The 19,635-nt window shown below is 53.4% G+C and overlaps 1 protein-coding gene across 1 annotated transcript in view; it reads right to left on the bottom strand.

The window, feature by feature from the left end:
* The window catches only part of Sytl3 (synaptotagmin like 3), a 37,255-nt gene that overhangs the window by 15,460 nt on the left and 2,160 nt on the right, over positions 1 to 19,635 (bottom strand). Inside the window, 5 exon segments of the mRNA XM_048354384.1 lie at positions 2,870 to 2,948; positions 4,841 to 4,910; positions 6,313 to 6,364; positions 13,725 to 13,789; positions 19,042 to 19,260. Coding sequence (XP_048210341.1) covers positions 2,870 to 2,948; positions 4,841 to 4,910; positions 6,313 to 6,364; positions 13,725 to 13,789; positions 19,042 to 19,260 — 485 coding nt within the window.

Genomic DNA, 19,635 nt, shown 5'->3' with positions numbered 1-19,635 from the left:
TTGCTCCTGCATCCTCGCAGCGGTCTGGAGTAAAGAGGAAGGTGGACGGGCAGCAGAGGCCGCCGCCTCCGCACACGGCTTCTCCCCCCTCCCCAGGGTTTACACAGCCCTGCCGTCGACCCAGAGGCCGGATCAAGCCGCGCACCCGTGAGATTCGACCAGCCACGCGAGGAGAAGAGCCGGGCGGCCGCCTGCTGCTTCACGTAACACAACAGACTCTAAATACTATTCAAGCAAGTGCTCAGTACCAGAGTAACTGATATCACAGCCAAGTTGTTTGTTTTACACAAAGCCTCTGAAATCCGGCATGCATATAACCCAGAGATACCACATCTTCGGGGGGGCAAGGGAGCCCCAGTATTGGGGCTTAAATTCAAGGCCTCGTGCTTATGCTTAACTTTTTTTTTTTTTAACATAACTGGAGATAAAAGGTCTCATGGACTTTCCTGCTCGGGTTGGCTTTGAACCCTGATCCTCATATACTTCAGCCTCCTGAGAGGGTTATAAGTGTGAGCCACCAGTGCCCGGCGAAAACCCCACATCTGGCTGCTAGATTTCCGGAGTCCAGGAGGCTTCCGTGGGGGGCAGCGTGGCTCCCGGGCAGCCCTGCGTCTGGCTGAGGTTTCACCGCGTCCGTCTCTGGGTGGTTGTGGGCTCTCAGGCCTGCCCAGCCCCAAGAGGGGGGCCCTGTGCCTCTCTTCCTAGAGATCCCCACAGGGAGGCTACGGGCCTCTTCCCAGAAATGCTGACATGCCCCCCTCCCCCAAGCCTGCAGCCTCTCACCCCTGAAAGTCACACAGCCCTGCCCCTCAAGACCACCATCTGGAAGCCTCTCCAGAACCCTTCTCTGACTGCAGCTAGAAAGGACGCACATCTTCTTGTTCTCCAAATGACAACCCGAATGGCCCCTCTGTCAGGCCGGCCCGGGATGGGCTGGGCTGGGCTCTGGGCACCTCGCGCCCCGGCTTCGGTGGACTCCCCTTGTCCGAGAAGAGGCGCCGCTCCGCCTCTGGGGCTCCCCGGCCTCATTCCACCCGGGGAGGAGGGCTGGCCGTCCACGCCGGCACTGAGCGGGCAAGCCTCTGACACGGGGGCCCGTGTGCAGGAGAGGCTGCGGGCTCGCCGCGGCGTGCACCTGTGTGCACACCCGTGTGTGTGTGTGCGTGTGTGTGTGTGTGTGCAGGGCCAGAGGCCCAGGAAGGCGGGGTGCAGCGCCACCCCCAGCCGCCCCTGCCTCTCTGACCTCAGTGGCTGCGAATCCCAGGGGAGGGGTCGCTGCAGGGCACTGGCGCCACAGGGGCAGTGCAAGGGGGGCGGGTCACACAGGCACTGGATTGGGGGAGGATGCAGACAAGCCCCCCCCCCCACCATGGCAAGGCTGTGGTGGGAAGAGGCAACGGCCAGGACCCTGACGGGCGCCCCAGGGCGGGCCTGCCCGCGGCCTGTGGGGCTCCCCCTTCTGGGGAAAGGGACGGGCTGCTCATGGCTGCTGCTTCTCGCAAGAGTGGGGCTTTGATTTCAGTTGTCCTCTTGTGACAGGGCTTGAGTGGAATACAGATTGACTAACGGAAATCAGACCTTGAGATTGTCTCAGAGCCAGTACAACGAGAAGGCCACCCACAGACAGCTGCAGAGAAGAGGGTGAGAGGCCAAAGGGGGGCCCAGGACCAGGGCCATTTTATATATATATTATATGCATTCTACGTATATGTGTATTATATAAAAAATTACACAAAATTAACACTTAAATTAACAATGAAGAACAGCACTAAATTAAAACACTCTATTTTGTTTAGCTTTGGTAGAGATGGCTTTCAAATAACATTTATTTAGGATAAGGCTAGTTGCTTATTTAATTTTTTGCCCGTTTTGGGACATGGACTCAGGGCCTGAGCACTGTCCCTGGCTTCTTATTGCTCAAGGCCAGCACTCTGCCACTTGAGCCACAGCACCACCTCTGGCCGCTTCCTATATATGTGGCTCTGAGGAATCGAACCCAGGGCTTCATGCATGCTAGGCAAGCACGAGGCCATATTCCCAGCCCCAGGCTAGTTGTTTAAACTCCAGCAATCATCTATCTAATAGGTATGCTTTTTTTAGCTAACAAAATCTCTGCAATTTAAATCATCTTTTGCCATTTGGAACAAGACTTCACAAATGATTGCAAAAACTTTAGTGATGGGCCTGCTACAGGGACACATGCCTAGAATCTTCCCATTTGGGAGGCTGAGGCAGGAGGACCTTAAATTAGAGGTCAGCCTTGGCTACATAATGAGGTCCTGGAGAGAGAGAGACAGAGACAAGAGACAGAGGCAAAGAGCGTAGTGGTGATGCATGCTAGGCCTTTTGTTCTATAAAATCTAAGATACATAAATTAAGCTCCTCTGTAAGGACATTCTTCTAAACACCTAGCCAGCCTGGTGTCTTAGGAAGCGCAAGAGAAATCTGTCCTCTGGGATTTGCATAGTAACATAGACGGAGGGGGGAAAGGACACTGCAGCAAGCGCTGTGATTAGTTACAGGTGCAGAAGTACACGGTACCAGGGAGGAGAAGGAAATGCTCACAGACACTGGGCTCCTCGGGCTTGAACTGCGCTGACTGGGGATTCGCCGCAGCGAGTCTTTCTTTATGTTTCTTTGTGGGGCCTCTGGAGTGTGAATCTGCCAAGCTCCTTTGTGTCTGCTGCTGAGCTGGGCAGGTACAGGCGAGAAGGGGAGGAAGCCAGCCAGCTGCTGGGCTGAACCCACAGCCTCCCTCCCCACAAGGAGCCACAGGCTCTGAGGGTCCAGAGAGAAAGGCCTGGGTGCTGTCCGCGCTGCCCCTGGGGCCCCGGGGTGGCCCGCTGGAGCCGGGCAGAACTTCACTTACTTTTCATGTGGGTGGTGACAGACAGAAACAGATTTTCCACCGACTTATGAAATGCTTTAAACTGACCAAGGTCATGCAACTGAAACAGAAACAGGAGAGTGAGTTGAACAACCTGCATTTGTCCCCCAGTCCCCAGGCGCCCCCCCCCCAATCACTGCAGGTGCGTGGGGTGCTCAGGTGCGTATGAGTGAAAACAGGCATCTCTGCAGGTGGAGACAGCACAGCCCCTCCCCCCACCCCACCCCCCGCAAGGCGGGCATCCTCTTCCTTCCTCTCTGTATTTTGGCATCTTCATCAAAGGAAGAGCATTACCAAGGGGCTGTTCACAGATGACAGCTATGTCTTAGAGGTGAAAGGTTATGCTCACATAAACGACTTGCTTAACCTCCTTTTTTGTATGGCCACATCCCAACGCCACAGACAAGGGGCGCCCACGTGGGCAGGTGACATGAGAGCAGAGGGTGGGATACGACCCAAGATGACCAGGGTAGAGATCAGAAATTCCACCTCCCTCAGCAGGAGAGGAAACAGCAGAAAGATGCCCTCTTGCTCCAGATCTCAATCGACCGTGCATCCACTTGCCATCCATCCACCCATCCACTGTCCGTCCATCCAACCTCACGCTGACCACCCAACCACCCACCCACCCACAGCCAATCCACCTACCCAGTGTCCTCTACCGTCCATCATGCACCACGCATCATCCATTCACCCATAACCAACGCTCTACCCTCCCCAGTCACCTATCTCCTCCCACCCACCCATATACAATGACCCCCCAGCTACTCACCCACCCACACATCCACTGCCCATCCACTGTCCATTCACCCATCCACAGTCACCCTGACCATCCAACTATCCATCCATCATCCATTCTCCCCTGTACTATCCGTCCATCCAGTATCCATCCCACCATCCACCTATCCCTCATTCTCAGCCAGCCAGACACTCTCCATCCATCTACTCAGTGTGTCTCACACGCACAACCAGCTTTAGAGAATTTAAAACACGGGCTGGGAATATGGCCTAGTGGCAAGAGTGCTTGCCTTGTATACATGAGGCCCTGGGTTCGATTCCTCAGCACCACATATACAGAAAATGGCCAGAAGTGGCGCTGTGGCTCAAGTGGCAGAGTGCTAGCCTTGAGCAAAAAAGAAGCCAGGGACAGTGCTCAAGCTCTGAGTTCACAGCCCAGGACTGGCCAAAAACAAAAAAAAAAAAAAGAGAATTTAAAACACCAAGGAGAAACGAGAGCGACTGTGGAGGTCACCCCTCCCCCCAAGACTCAGTTGGAAATTAGAAAAGAATGTACACAATTTTCCCCCTCTTGCTGTTAGATAGGTACACTCTCCCATATGTGGGTGTAGGCAGTCCTTTCAATGACAGAATAATGAAAACAATTAACACCATCTGTTTTCCCGGCACTTTACGGCTTCCCAGTACCGCGGGGACAGTGTTGTTTGACTTCTTACAGCAGCCCTGAGAGACCAGGCAGGCAGGATGAACTCTTTCTGCCTTTCAGGTTAGTTACCCAGGTGACTCTTCCAAGATTTCAGGGCTAGTTTCTTTGGACAGGAACGGTGGTGATGCACTTTACACAAGGGCCCACAACCACGCAGGAGGCACACCGCCCTCTCCACAAGCACTCACACTCATGCACACCGGTACACAACCTGCAAGGTTCTGCATCCCAGCCAGCCAAGCCAGACATCCGAGGCACAGAGCTGATGACAGGAGTGGGCGGGGGGGGGGAGGGCGGAGGGCAGAGGAGGACCAGCTGACAATCGCCGTCACGCGTGGTCACAGACCAGGAGTGGAAGCGCTTCCCCGTCTCCAGCTGCACCTTTGCTTTCCTCCTCCCAGGGAGTCAAAGTCAGATTCCTGGGCTCCAAGGCTGTTAGGCCAACTCTGCACCGCCCTTCCCCCCTTCCCTGCCTGCTTCCCACGGGGACCCGCACACAGACACGTTACCCTGCTAGGGCTGCCACCGCAATGGTTCTCGCTGAGAGGTGGTGGAGTTGGAGGAACCACAGAAATTTTACTGCCAAGGAGAAACAGAGGGATAAGAAGTGGGAACCTGGGCAAGTTACTAGTTTATAAACACACAGATGTGCCGTTATTATAAATGAATCCAAATGTGCAGCCTTTGTCTGCTTATTTTTTTTTTAATTTTTTTATTTTTTGGCCAGTCCTGGGCCTTGGACTCAGGGCCTGAGCACTGTCCCTGGCTTCCTTTTGCTCAAGGCAAGCACTCTGCCACTTGAGCCACAGCGCCACTTCTGACCATTTTCTATATATGTGATGCTGGGGAATCGAACCCAGGGCCTCATGTATACAAGGCAAGCTCTCTTGCCACTAGGCCACCCCAGCCCCTTTGTCTGCTTATTTTAACTACTTCACTTTTTTTTTAAAAGAAAACTCCTAGGTGTGGGCCTGGTGGGCATCATTTCCCGGTGTTTAAGTGTGGGAGTGGGGACCCCCCCCCCACCCCAGCCACTCCAGCCGTGTTCTGAAACTGCGGGAAATCTGATGCCAGCCTCCTCACTAGGTTGGGGCCCCAGCTGGACCCCTGTGTTCTTTTATTACATACCACACCAGAGGAAGGATCAAGCATACTGTAGGTTTTTTTTTTTTTTAAATCAGGGAGGGGGTGGGGAAAGTGAGACAGTTCTAAGATAAGTTTCATCACATGTGGAAAAAACAGCACCCGGAAGAAGCTATCAGTAATACTTTCATAAGCTCAAGGCAATCCGATATGTGAATTATTGCCAGCTTCAGGGCTGGTGGGCTCCAGCATTTTGTGCAGAGAGACGTCCACATCTCCCAGACCAGTGTTCAACACCAGCAATGTAGACCCCACAAATACCTAAGGTATTGAACACTGGGTAAGGTGTCAGAGATACAAATGATTCATCAATGCTTGATTTAGCACATCATAGAATGTGCAAACAAAAATGATGTTTCCCCTGGTGCCAGTGGCTCACACCTGCCATCCTAGCTACTCAGGAGGCTGAGATCTGAGGATCAAGGTTCAAAGTCAGCCTGGGCAGAAACGTGTGTGAGAGACTCATCTCCAATTAATCACCAAAAACAAACAAACAAAAAACACCAAAAGTGGAGCTGTGGTTCAAGTAGTAGAGTTCCAGCCTTGAAGGAAAAGCTAAGGGACAGCACCCAAACCCTAGCACAAAGAAAATTCCATTTCCTTCGGCTATTTCAGGAAGTTTTGAGAAACTAAATAGAACATGGGGTGTGAAAGACAGTGGTGAGCAGAACGTTTCTCATGAGAATCTGCAGCCACCTCTGAATCTCCTCCAGGTGAGGTAGCATTAAAAAAAAAAGTTGCATTCCAACGCAGGGCCCTCTGAGCCGGGATCCGTGGGTTCTTTCGGGGCATCTGGCCCTGGCAGCCCAGAGGACGCCCTGTCCCGGCTAACACTCACCTCAGCCTCTGATAAGATTGCAGGAGCGCTGCCCCGACCGTCTCCCGGCTGCCTGCGGGAGAGATGGACGATCAAGGTCATTTCCCAGTGAGCACCAACCTGAGGTGACTCAAAGACAGGAAGCAGTCAGTTACAACTATTTTTTTCATATCACTTCTCATGATTAAAATGGAGATCCTTCGGGGATGATAGAAATACTCAAAACTAAGGTGCTGGGCTCTCAGTTTCATGAAAATCACTGGCTTGTGCATGTAATTAAATGATAAGTTATGGACAAATTCCACAAATTCCCTGTTGTTAATGTAATACAAAACACACACACACACACACACACACACACACACAGGTGGCAAGGGTTGGGAATGACTATTAGGCTTTATTTTTAATCATTGATGTGAAATTAGATGTTCTAAACCTGAGTAATTTGAACAAGTCTCCAAGCTTTGATTCATCCTTCGGAAACATTTCATAGTTTGAATGAATATGTTCTTCTCAATGTTCCTTGTGATGAAGATTAAAACAATCTCTTTTAAAAATGTAATCAGCTTATTTCTACTTGGAGTGGCTAATAATTTCCTAAAGCACACAGTACCTGACACATGACCCTTTGTTTCAAGGAAAGAGGTTTGTTTGCAGTAGCACTAAGACCTTGGGAATCAAACCCTGCCTGTCCTCAATTCTTGAGACCACAGGGTTTTTCCTGGCCTGCACACAGCAAGCCGGAGCTCCTGCTCAGAGAGGTTTCCAGAAGCCCAGACTCTGCCCTGGACACAGCCTGACATAGTAGGCCAGCAGGCTAGCTCTGCCCTCATCTGCCTAAGAGGTTTCCCTTCGTTCCAAAGAATGATCTAGTATTCGCACCATGTCCAAAGGACACAGGCAGGAAGAGCATGGGAATGAGCGGCACAGGGGGGCCTGTGGGGGAGAGGGAAGGCACACGTAGCGGGGAGCCCCTGAGACCAGCCGGGGCCCCACAGCACAGGGGAGCCCTAAGCAAGCCCTCCCCGCGCTGGAAACCCGGCCTGGAGAGGCATTTTCAGGGCTTCACGAGGGGTCTCCTTGATTCTGAAGCCTCCGCACCCCTTTACACACACACACACACACACACACACACCCCAGAATACTTCTCCCAGGCAGAAAAAGGCCTCGCCCCAAAGTGAGAGCTAAAGGAGTAGAACCAGCTGAGAGGCAGCACAGTCAAGAGCCGCCGCCCTGGGGTGAGGACAGAGGGAGGACAGTGGATTCCACGCGCCTGCCCGCCTGCGTGTCCGGCTCTCCACGGGCCTAGCGGGGCCTTGTTGTCCTGGATGGCTCTGGAAGTGTCCCCCGAGGCACGACCACTGAACACTGAACCCCCTCCCCCCCGCTGCGGCACCCCCCCACCGAGGCTCCCTCCCCACGGCCGCCTCGGGCCCCACGTGGCCCGGCATTGCCCCGGCCCTCCCCGCCCGCCCGGCAGGCTCTGCCCTCCCCACTCCAGCGATGCCAACTTGCTGCTTCTGATGGGTGTCCCCTGGCCTCTGCTCCAGACTTCACACCCTCCCCACCCCTCCTCCCCCTTGGACCGCTCTCCCGGGGAGTTCCTACCCCAGACCCCCCAGCTCACACCCTCCCCTAGAAAACCCCCACCTGGTGCCCCCCCTCCCTCCTCCCTCCCCGGCTCCGACCCCTACAGGTGACCTTGCCGTCGTGTGGCTCTCTGCTGCCCCCTTCTGGCTGTGGCAGGCTCTGTGTGAAAAGGCCGAACAGGAGGCGCGGTGGCACCCGCCTGCAGCCCGCGCTCCTCACGCTCCTCACGAGGCTGAGCTGGGAGGATGGGGCCCCAGGCCAGCCCAGGCAGGGAAGCCCACAGGCCTTTCCTCGAACCCACCACCCAGGAGCTGGACGTGGCAGCGTGCTAGCCTGGAGCAGAAAGGCCAAGCAAGAGCGCGAAGAGGCCCCGAGTCCCAGCCCCCGCCCGAGTGCACCAAAAGACGGGAGGACGGGAAGGAGGGACTTGGCGGCCCCCAGGACTGCGTTTAGCCGAGAGGCACCGGAGACCCTGGTCCCGCGGACCTGCCGAGCGCCGTGGCCTCCACCACACCCCCTGCCTGGCCTCTCCTCGGGGGCTGTGCACAGGGACACGGCACCCGTCCTCTCGTGTGTGGCGGCTGCACACACTTGCACTGAGCTTCCCCACCGGGCTGGACCACGCTCTGCCGTGCGTGTGTCTGTCTCCCGTCTGCCCCGCTCCCTGGATGTGATACCGCTGAGGTTGGGGGCCACATCTATGTGTCACAGTGTTCCCCCTACCCAGAAGGGGGGGCTTGGCAGGAGCCGGTGGCCGAAAATATACCCATAGTAATCGATACTATGTTTGTGTTGGTGCCATGAACTGAACTCAGGGCCTCGCACTCTTGCTCCGCTTTTGCACTTAGGAGTGGCACGTCACCACTTGAGGCACCCCTCCAGTCTGGCATTTTGCTGACGAACGGAGATAGAGTCTCTCACAGTTTTCTACTTGGGCTGGCTTTGAACTGCAATCCTCAGATCTCAGCCTCCTGAGGAGCTAGGCTTACAGGCGAGAGCCACTTGTGCCAGGCTAGCAACCAACAACAGTAAGCACCACCTCATTTAAGCCATTCAGCCAAGGCCGGATTCTCCACAGCTTAGTTCCTATGCCACTTCATCCGTTCACACGAACTGACTGTAATACACACGGGCTCTTCAACAGAGATAAGAATACGTGAGGCACAAGCTCTGCGCAAAGCAGGAGCTGGTGATGGTGGTGGAAGTCTCCACCCAAAGCAGTGGAGTACGCAGAGCAATCCACAGCTGGGGCTTTGTGTTCAAACCCAGCCCAAATCACTAGACAGCTACATGCCATTTTTCCATCTAAAGACACAGGCATAGATCTAGCACCGTGGCTCCAGCCTCTATCACCAGTGATGTAAGAAGCATAGGTAGGAAGACTGTGGTCCAAATTCAGAGGACTGTTTTTCTTTAAAATATTTTTGTTCTCCTATTCTATTTCATTTTATTTGATTATTTTTGGTACCCAAATGATGATCCCCTTCTCCTTCTTGTCCACCTCCCTTCTCTCCTTCCCTCCACTCCTCCCTCCCTCTCTTTTTTTCTTTTTCCTTGGCACTGGAGCTAGAACTCAGAGCCTTACACTCTTGCTCAGCTCTCTTGCTCAAGACTGGCGGTCTACCACCTGAACCAAGCCTCCATTTCTGGAATTTTGCTGGCTGAGTTGAGGGAGATAAGTCTTGGTTTGCCTTCCGGGCTGGTTCTGACCTGAGATGCTATCTCAGCCTCCTAAGTAGGCAGGAGACACCAGTGCCCAGCTCAGAGTAAGTTTCCAGCCTATTTTGGTCCTGGGAGAAGTTTTGTGCTACCACGGCACTGAGGCTGAGCCTGACGACAAGAGTGCTAGCTCCACTCAGAATCAGAAATTTGCTTTCAGGAGAGCAAAAGTGAACAAAGACAGATTTATAGCCTGTGGGTACACAGTATTCTTCATTCCCTGGCCCACTGGCACCAGGAATTCCCGGCTGCAGCGTGGAAAAGCACTGCTAACTAATTTTAATAGTGTCACCAAGAATATATGTCAGAGAAAAAGCCTCTTTAATAAATGGTACTGGGAAACCCATGTACACAAGAGGAAACTAGTCTCCTTTCTCTCACCAAATGAGAAAAATGAATCCAATATGGATCAATAACTTAAATGTAAAACCTGAAACTGAGAAATTACTAGAAGAAAACAGAGAAAAATACTTCCAAATAGTGGTCTGGACAGAGATTTTTTTTTTTTTGCATATGACCCCTAAAACACAGGCAACAAAAGCAAAAGCAAAAAATTAAATAAAAAGACAAGTGGGATCTTATCCAGTTAAAAAGCTTCTTCATAGCATAAGAAATACTCAGCAGAGTTCAGATACAACCTACAGAACCTACACACACACCGCAACTTGACTTCGTTTCTTTCACAAGGCTGAGTGTCCTCAAAATTCCTGGGACTCGATGGGTTATACCACGCTGCTCACGGAAGAAGATGGAACTGAAAAAATGGTCCTGGAAGGGGGAAAAGTTATTTTCCTTCATAATAATAGATAACCATCCTAGTTAGTTAGACCACTGGTAACTGAGAGAGCAGGGGCTATGTTAAGATTCGACCTTCCTAAGTTGGTTTATTTCCCCCCTTGTTCCTGGTAGAGTGAAAGCCTGAGTAGGTGGCTGGCATGCTACATTTAACCACGTTTAAACTTGAAAGGTATTAGTAGTAAATGTGTTACTATCATCATCTGTCTGACTTTTAAGCTTGAACAGTAGGAAATAAAATGTCAAAATTGTAAAAGAAAAAGACAGGAAGGAAGGAAAGAAAAAATAAACTATGTGCATTTGCTGCAACAAGCCAACAGAGGGCGCGATTCTATATGCTTAAGCAGGTGCCAAAAATAAAAAACATTTCTAGTTCCAGTTTTCTAGTTATTAAAAACCTAAAAAAAAAACAAACCGCAGCATAACTGCTTGTTAATTTGGCTTCCTCGCCAGTAGTTCTCAAATTTAGAGTGCATCAAAACAATTTCCTTGAGGGACCTGCTAGACATTCCCTCTTGAGTCAAGGCCTCGAACTGCAAGTCCAGGAAATTCTGGGGTTCCCTAGCACTGTGGGGTCCCGTAAAGTCCAATGCAGCACAGAGAAACTCCCACTGCAGCATATAAAGAATTGTCTTAAGGTCACAAACTTGAATGCATGATTAAAGCTCTTAGGAAAAACTCCAGTATATAACCAGTAAAAGAAACTTCTGCAAACTAACATATTTAAATGATTTTGTGCCCTCTCCCTGCAACATGGAAAATCAGGGCTCATTTTTGCTCATTCTCAAATGTTTATAATGGCTGGGAAATTAGCACAATAAATAATGCCACAATGAAGCTGGATGTCAGTGGTTCATACCTGTAATCCTAGCTATTCTGGAGTCTGAGATCTAAGGATCAACACTCAAAGTCAGCCTGGGCAGGAAAGTCTATGAGACTCTTATCTCCAGTTATCCAGCAAAAGGCCAGAATTGGAGGTGTGGTTCAAGTGGTAGAGTTCCAATCTTGAGCAGAAAAAAGCCAAGCAAGAGTACAAGACCCTGGATTCAAGCCCTAGTACCGACACATACACAGAAAAACACTGCCACAATTAATGTCTGTGATTTTTTTTTAACTGAACTATTACTTATCTCTGATCTCTGTCTACTTTCAGGGAAATTCTGGCAACATTTACCTACAACGGCACATCTCTAAGAGGACTATTAAAAGAGAAGTAGGAGAAACAATGAAAAGAGCAGAATGGTTCCCGGGATTACTTCAATCGACATTAAACTTAGCTCCAGCAAAAGGACTCTGGCCTGACATTTGTAGCGTACTCACTCAGTGCAAAGCTGACAAGTGGCCTCCTGCAGGGAACATCCTCTAAAGCACCAAATGTTCCCCCCGACACTTCAATCTCCTTCGGGATTAAATCAAGTCCGATTGCAACGGAAGAAAATGATTTTGGAGTACCGGGTGTGGTTTGACCAAGTTGACAAACTGGGGGGGGGGGGGAGTGTTTGTTTGTTTTTCGGGACATCACACTCGTTAAGGAATAGCCAGCCCCCCTGATGTGCTCCCGCTCTGGGGTGTGAACCTGGGTGTGAGCCAGGCCTTCACCAACCTGGAGCAGCCACTCCTCCCCGTGAGTAGCACACGCAGCTCACACTTCTCAACTTCCAAACGCATACAGGTTACTTGAGATTCCAAACAAAATCACAGCCCAGGAGTGGGGGGAGGAGGCAAAGTGGGGAAAGAAGGGAGAGAGGGGGAGAGAGAGAGGGAAAGGGAGAGGGAGGGGGAGGGAGGGAGGAGGACTCAGCAGCTGTAGGGAAGGTGGACAGGGCACGGGTGAACTAGTGGGGGGGAGGGAGGGGGAGGGGGTGTGGGTGAGCTAGTGGGAAGGAGCAAGGGTGGGTGGAGGGGGCTGTGGTGAGCTAGTGGGGGGAGGGGGGATGGGCAGGGCGTGGGTGAGCTAGTGGGAGGGAGCAAGGGTGGGTGGAGGGGGCTGTGGTGAGCTAGTGGGGGGGAGGGAGGGGAGAGGGGGTGTGGTGAGCTAGTGGAAGGGAGGGAGGGTGGGCAGGGCGTGGGTGAGCTAGTGGGAGGGAGGGAGGGTGGAGGGGGCGTGAGTGAGCTAGTGGGAGGGAGGGAGGGTGGAGGGGGCGTGGTGATCTAGTGGGAGGGAGGGAGGGGAGAGGGGGTGTGGTGAGCTAGTGGAAGGGAGGGAGGGTGGGCAGGGCGTGGGTGAGCTAGTGAGAGGTAGGGAGGGAGGGTGGAGGGGGCGTGGGTGATCTAGTGGGAGGGAGGTAGGGTAGAGGGGGCATGGGTGAGCTAGTGGGAGGGAGGGAGGGCGGGTCGTGGGTGAGCTAGTGGCGGGGAGGGGGGGAGGGCGCCCTCCGTGGGCTCAGTGGCGGGCGCGGTGCAGGGCGGGATTCCACGGTGTGCCTCCTCTGAACACCACGTGAATTCCAGGTCGCCGGAGGAGCCCGTGTGTGGAAGGGGGAGTCAGGGAGGGGGGCGGTGGGGCAGACAAATGGGGGAGGAGGGCTGGCGCATGCCTTCCTAACCGTCCATGGGCCTAGGTGACTATGGAGCTGTACACCGAGGGCGGAGGGGTGGAAGAGGCGGAGGGCGCGTGGGGTGGGGTGGGGGGCACCGATCGGGACGCTGTGCTCAGAAACGGCCGGGCTGCGCTGAACCCTGCGCGACGCCCTCGCGAGACCAGGTAGCGAGGACAGGCGGGTCAGTAAGAAGCCGGGGCCACCGGACAGCAGGCCTTCCTCCCCGCCGGCAGGCTGGGGGGCGGGAGCTGGACGGCCGAGTTCCCCGTCGCTCCCGCTGTGGGCGAGGAGAGCCGCCACGGGCCACGCGGCCCCCTCGGGAGCGCACCCTGGCCGTGTCCGGGCGGGGGCCACGCGTGCACACGGGCATCCGGCCGGCCAGAGCGCAGCCTGCTCTCTCCGTGGCTCGTCTCGACCTCTGAGCACTCATCACGCCGCGCTCACAGATCATTTATCAAGCTTATGATGCCAAGATCTCCGTGGCCTTCAATCATGACCGGAAAACGAGCTTCCGGAAGGGACCAGGTGTTAGCCAGCCGGCTTGCCTCCGACAACAGCGCTCTTCCCGTCTCCGCCTTACAACGCCCACTGTCCTGCTCTTCTGGGGGGGGGGCTACCCCAGTTCCCAAATCACAGTGAAAGCCAGCTGAGCCTGTAACTAAATGTGTTGTCTGAGTTTGCCTCTTGACAACTCGAAGCCCATAAAGTGTTTTCAAAATAATGTCTTAGCACCAAATACATTACAACTAGGAACCGTGCCGCTCGAGTCAAGGTTTGGAGGGCGCTCACCTTCCGTTGGAAATTTCTTGGCCCGTTCCTCAAAGAACCATTCTCCGGTTTTTATTTTCACATTTCTGAAAAGCAAGCGGAAAGGAAGCTTCAGACAGAGGAAACAGAAATTGCACTGTCTTTGGCTTCAAGAAATAGGGAGGTTATGTCACCAACTACGAGTCTTACATAGGACCAAAACCTTTCTGCATAGATTCCCCCAAGTCCCAGAGTCTCCGCTACTGGCCTAGTTTACCCCACACACAACACATGCTTGTGAATGCAAGCCTAGGGGTATATGCTTCTGCCTAAAGTAGCAAGTCTTGATATTTATGTGTCTATTTATTTTTGGCAGTACTAGGATTTGAACTCAAGGCCCATGCACTTGCTAGACAGGTGCTCTACCACTTGAGCCATGCTCCCAGCCCTTTTTCTTCATTTTTCAAGTAGGGCTTGGCTTTTCACACGACATAATGAAGACTAGGAGATGTGGCATCTAATAGAAAAACATTTTGGCCTCATTACTGTGACCAAGCAGTAAGCATGCTGGAATGCATTTGTGCATTGTTTTGCGTCCAGTGTATTTGTATCTGTAAGTGGCTGAGCTCGGTGCATCTGTACTTGGAGCCCTGAGAACAGTGAACATAATATTCCCACCATTCAACTGAGGAGAGGTAGACTATCAGTCTGACTAGTCAGGATTCCTCCTGTGCCTAAAGGACCATGTCTTTACAGACTCCAAAACCAACCAGGGTCCCAGGACATCTCCAGACCAGCTAAAGAGGGTCGAGGTGGCTCGTCAGACACAAGCTGCAAAAACACCAGACAACGCAGCGTGGAAAGCTGAGCGCAACACGCCTTCTTGGCTCTCGTTTGCCCAGCTGCTGGGTAAGTCGCAGTCAAAAGTCCTCCTCTGCTGGCTCCTGCCTGTAATTCTAGCTAATCAGGAGGCTGCAATCGGAGGCTCGAGATTCACGGTCAGCCCAGGCAGAAAGCTCTATGAGACTCAGATCTCCAGTTAACCAGCCAAGAGCCAGAAGCGGGCGTGTGGCTCAAGTGACAGGGCACCAACCAGCCTTGAGTGAAAAAGCCAAGTGAGAGCTAGAGGCCCTGAGTTCAAGCCCCATCACCAGCACAAAATAGACAAGTCCTGTGCACGGTACAGTTGAAACCATCACCCCTTCAGATAACCCTGCAGTGACGACAGCTAGCTGCTGGCGAGAGCAGCTTCCAGAATAAAATGGTGGGTTTTGTCACAAGAGCAGCTGACCCGATTTCAATGTTCTCACAGGAAAAGAAGACTGATCACTGAGATTAGATCCCCGGCGGCCGGGAGAGGAAGGGGGGATCAAGATGAAGATGAATGTTTATCAAGCTCCGGCCAGCGCGTCTTGCGAAACACTAACCGTCCCCCGCCACACACCTCGGAAAGAGAGCGCGCCCAAACGATCCCGATAAAACCTCGCAGGGGACAGAACGCCCAGGCCCCGGGGCCATCGGCAACCTGGTGGTCACTGGGCAGGCTGCGACGCTCAGTGTGTAACTGGGCAGTGAGAGCCAAGACATTTCGATGCAGCCTTGTGTAACGCCTCGACTCAGGAAACAAACAGGGTGAGAAGGAGTCAGGTGAGACGCTTTCCCAGAACGGGAGAAGAGAAACGACTGGAAACACGAAGGGGGCGGGCAGTGCCAACGGCGCCCAAGGCCGGCCTATCCGTCAGTAGTTCTTCTCTAAGCAGCCAGGACAGGTGGCACGCAAGAGTAACTGGAGGGAACGGAAGAAAACGGCAGGCAAACTCAAGGGGCCGAATGATCAGCTCCAAGTAATTTTCCTCATTTCATAAAAGTCGGTGTGGCGTAACTTCTCCCACACAAATATTAGACAGTGCTGTGTTTTTTTTAAACAACAATACACATTTCTAGTGCACAAAATCCAGGTGATTAAGAAAATTAAAAATAGTTTTAGGTGACTCTGGGTAATACCAAATTTCAAACGACAAGGATGTATTTGTTGAATGTCTTGTCTTTTTGGAAATACTGGAATTTGAACTCAGAGCCTTGAGCTTGCTAGGCTGGTGCTTTGCCACGCAAGCCATTCCTCCAGCCCTGTTTTTACCCGTTATTCTCAAGACAAGATCACATGGTCTTTTCTGCCTGAGCTGGCCTTCACCCACAATCCCTCCTTGGCTCTCAGCTAAGACTACCAGCATGAGTCACGGGATGGGCTGATTAAAGGCTGGGACCTAGGACTAAAACAAACCCAGTGAGGTTGTTACACCAGGGAAAGCCACTGGAAAGGGCTCCCAAGTGACACCGCGGCTTTGAAAGCGTGGCATTCCCATGGCCTTATCAGGAAACTATCCTGAGCCAGGTACGTTCATTCATTGAGAAATAAATTGCAGTAAAGACTTTATAAGCTGGGAAACCTTGGATGGGCAATAAGCCCTGGAGTTGGCTGAAAAGTAGAGTTGGTTTAGTACAATTAATTTATATTAGTAAACATAAAACGGGCATGAACACGCGGAAGGAGATGCTCTATAACACGGCAGGTGCACAGGGTGAGACTGGAAAACGGACACTGCGAGGTATCAAATGCTGCCTCTCAGTAAACCCCCTCCAAGGGCCACGTGGGCACTGTTCGTGTTTTCCCAGGGGTCCAGAACCCCACGCAGGTCCCCACGCAGCCAATCACCATTCACGAACTGCTTCTAACATCCAGTCAAGATCCGCTTCTAACATCGGCTCAGCTGTCTCCTTCCTACGAAGCAGCCCGCCATCTCCGTCTGACATTTGCCATTGACGTAGCGCTCCCGACCTGCCGTGCGCTCTCAGATCACCCCCACCCCCGCCCCCCGAAACCTTTGCGGGTTCTTCCTTGCCAGACCCTTGCTCGACTCTACCCATTCGCTGGGTGAAAGATCTCCTCACATCATCCGCTGCTCTAGCATGTAAAGAGCTCTAGAGCCGAGTATCCTCATCGTGCTTTTCCTTCGCTAAACACACTCCCTGCCTCGCCCCTAGCTCAGAATGGAGGTGAAGAAGCTTCTTCCTCTCAGTAGCCTCCCGGCCTGACCAGGCCCAACCGCACCCAAGGTTTCAGCCACCTCTTTGCAAATCAGATAGGAAGCCCCAGCGGGGGTAAGGCTCAAGTGGGAGGATGCCAGCCTTGAGCAAAATAGTCAAGTGAATGTTCAACGTCCCGAGTTCAAGTCCCAGTATCTGCCCCAAACCAACTAAAACAAAAGCCTTACGTCCCGTACTTTACTCAGGAAGAAGCTGGGGTATCGCAGACAGCATCAATATCCTTCCCTAGGTCCCAGAATGTAAGAGGGAAGAAAGCCTAAGCTTCTTTGTTGGGTTCTAAAATTGTATGGTGGCCTAGAAGGAACAAAGCTGGAGAGAAGACAGGGTCTGGGAAGCACGGGGAAGAGACAGAAAGCGTGTGGTTATAGGTGAGCTCTCCCCACTCAGCTTCCTGTGTTCATTCACTCGCAGTAGCCATGCAAATACCTGAAGCATTTTGAAAAGCATCCTTATTTCCAAATAAGGAAGCTGGGGCTTTAAAGACGACACTTGGGGTGCTTAGAAGGTGGAGTCGCACGGCTCGGGCACCGCGCCCTCCAGGTAGAGATTGCCACACGCCCCGCTTCCTGGGAGATTGCCACAGCCCATTCTCCTGCTCTGATTTTCAGTTCACAGTTAACTAACAGGAGAAGAAAACCGCGGAGGAATAACTTAATGCCTTTGTGGTAGGGTTTCTCCTTAGATCTCAAGTCGAGGCAGTTGAGAGAGAAGAAAGTCTTAAGACCTTTCTAGAAATGGTATGGAATCAGGATCCGCTTTCTGGAGAGTTCCGACCTGCATCAACACTCTGTGGTCAGGGCAGCTCACAGTTCTGCTTTGGGTTTTGCTTTCCAGCTAAGAAAGGTCTGAAGGGAACGGGCTCCAGAAAACCAGAGAAGCAAAGGCAACTGATTCGTCAGCGCAGCACGGAGCTGTTGCAGGCATGGGGCAGAGGGCGCAGGTAGAACCGCTTTTCTGGCTGAACGACTGAACTGGACTAAACTGCCGTAAGCCCTCCAAAGGGTCAGGAACCTAGGCGGATTAACGCCAAGCAGCCCTGGAGGTTTTGTGGGGAGAGAAGCTAACAGCCAACCTGCCTCTCCCTTTCTGCCCCTGAGCCTGACATGGCTCCAGCCACACTGAGAAGCTGCTTTCAGGCCTCAGAGTCTCTATTCCCAAGTCACGCTTGCCTTGTCTTCTTCCTCCCTTCTCTAAGCTGTGAGGTTCTCCTTTTTGTAGACCCCCTAACCAACAGAAATCCACCAGCAGCCCATTCTTGCTTTGCACAACGGGAGTGCAGGTCAAACGTGCTCCTTCGTTTAACACGGACGTCAGCGGGGCGTGCGGAAGGCGTCATTTCCGCGCGGGCGTCCCGAGTGGCCCAGCTGAACGTGGCCTCTCGCCTCCCTGGCCATCGGCCCCCGAGGCAGGTAAACTAAGTTCTAAGACAACAAAGGCACTCGTTGAGAGAGCCAAATGAGCCCACAGCCCAGAGTGAAGGGCATCACGACCATTACAAACCGGGAAGCTTAAAAATGTATTTACAGAATAAAACGTATTAGGGGGCTCGGGAAGGTGGCTTAGTGGTGGAGTGCTTGCCTAGCATGCATGAAGCCCTGGGTTCGATTCCTCGGCACCACATACACAGAAAGGGCCAGAAGTGGCGCTGTGGCTCAAGTGGTAGAGTGCTAGCCTTGAGCACAGAGGGGCTCAGGGACAGAGCCCAGGCCCCGAGTTCAAGCCCTAGAACACACACACACACACACACACACACACACACACACACACGCCATCTGTTTTCTAACAGATACCTAGAAACTGCTTTCGCTGGAAACCACTGACTTCTTTACTTGGACCCGTGAATTAGATAAATATAAACAGGATTAGAAAGAAACTTATCATCCAGCCTTTGCAATGAGGTTCATTCTCTCTCACCTCTTCCCCAACCTCCCTCCCTCCCTCTCTCCCTCCCTCCCTCCCTCTCTCCCTTCTTCCCACCCCCTCACCCCTGTTCCCACTCTGGGCTCCGGGAAGAAGAGGACCACCTGGTAACACCTTCACAAGGAAAGGAAGGGGAGCCCTGCAGGGCACCCCCGTGCCAGGCGGCAGTGGTTCTCCCCAGGAGCGAGGCCCTGACCCCCGACTCTCCCCACCGAGTGTCTGTGCTAGGGACTGATCGATACCCACCCCTCTCCCCCCCCAGATCTGCCCCCACCTCTCCCTTCCGATGAAGGCCGTGTGGGCGAGTGGAGCCCCGGCCCCCGGGGCAGCTCACCTGTCCTCGAAGCACACGGTGCACCTCCAGGCCCGCGCCCCCGGCGGGCACACGCGGCACGCGGTGCACACGCGGTGGCTGCAGCCCTGGCACACCGCCCCGCGGTGCCGCAGCAGCCCCAGCGGCAGCTGGCAGCGCGCGCAGCGCTGCTCCCGGGCCTCGGGGCTCCGGCGCGTCGCCCCTTTCCACCGGAGGTGCTGCAGCTGGGTGTTCAGCTTCCTGCGGCCGTGGAGGTGAAGGAGACACGAGTGGATGGGGTGCCAGCCTGCGGGGGGAAGCCTCACCAGGGACACCGCGGCCAGGGCTCCCCGCCCGCCTCTCGGGGCTTCTCTCGGGGGTGGAGGGGGGCTGCCTGCCCTGGGGGAGGCCCAGGACGGCCTGGGAAGGCAGGAGATTCTGACAGCGTTCTGCTGCTAAGATCCAAACCCAAACCGTCCCACTGGGTTTGCGTGTCGTTGGGCGCTGGCTGAGCCCAGGGCCTTTCGAGCCCCGCACCGGTGAGCTGCAGCCTCGGCCTTTGACTGGCTCCTTGCAGCTCATCTTGTCTATAAGCATCGGGATTTAAAGATGGGTCCTAGCAGGTGCTGGTGGCTC

Source organism: Perognathus longimembris, chromosome 9 (genome assembly GCF_023159225.1).
Source record: "Perognathus longimembris pacificus isolate PPM17 chromosome 9, ASM2315922v1, whole genome shotgun sequence".
Classification (NCBI taxonomy): Eukaryota; Metazoa; Chordata; class Mammalia; order Rodentia; family Heteromyidae; genus Perognathus; species Perognathus longimembris.
Note: the sequence above shows the minus strand (reverse complement) of the source record. Positions and strands in the feature narration are given on the sequence as shown.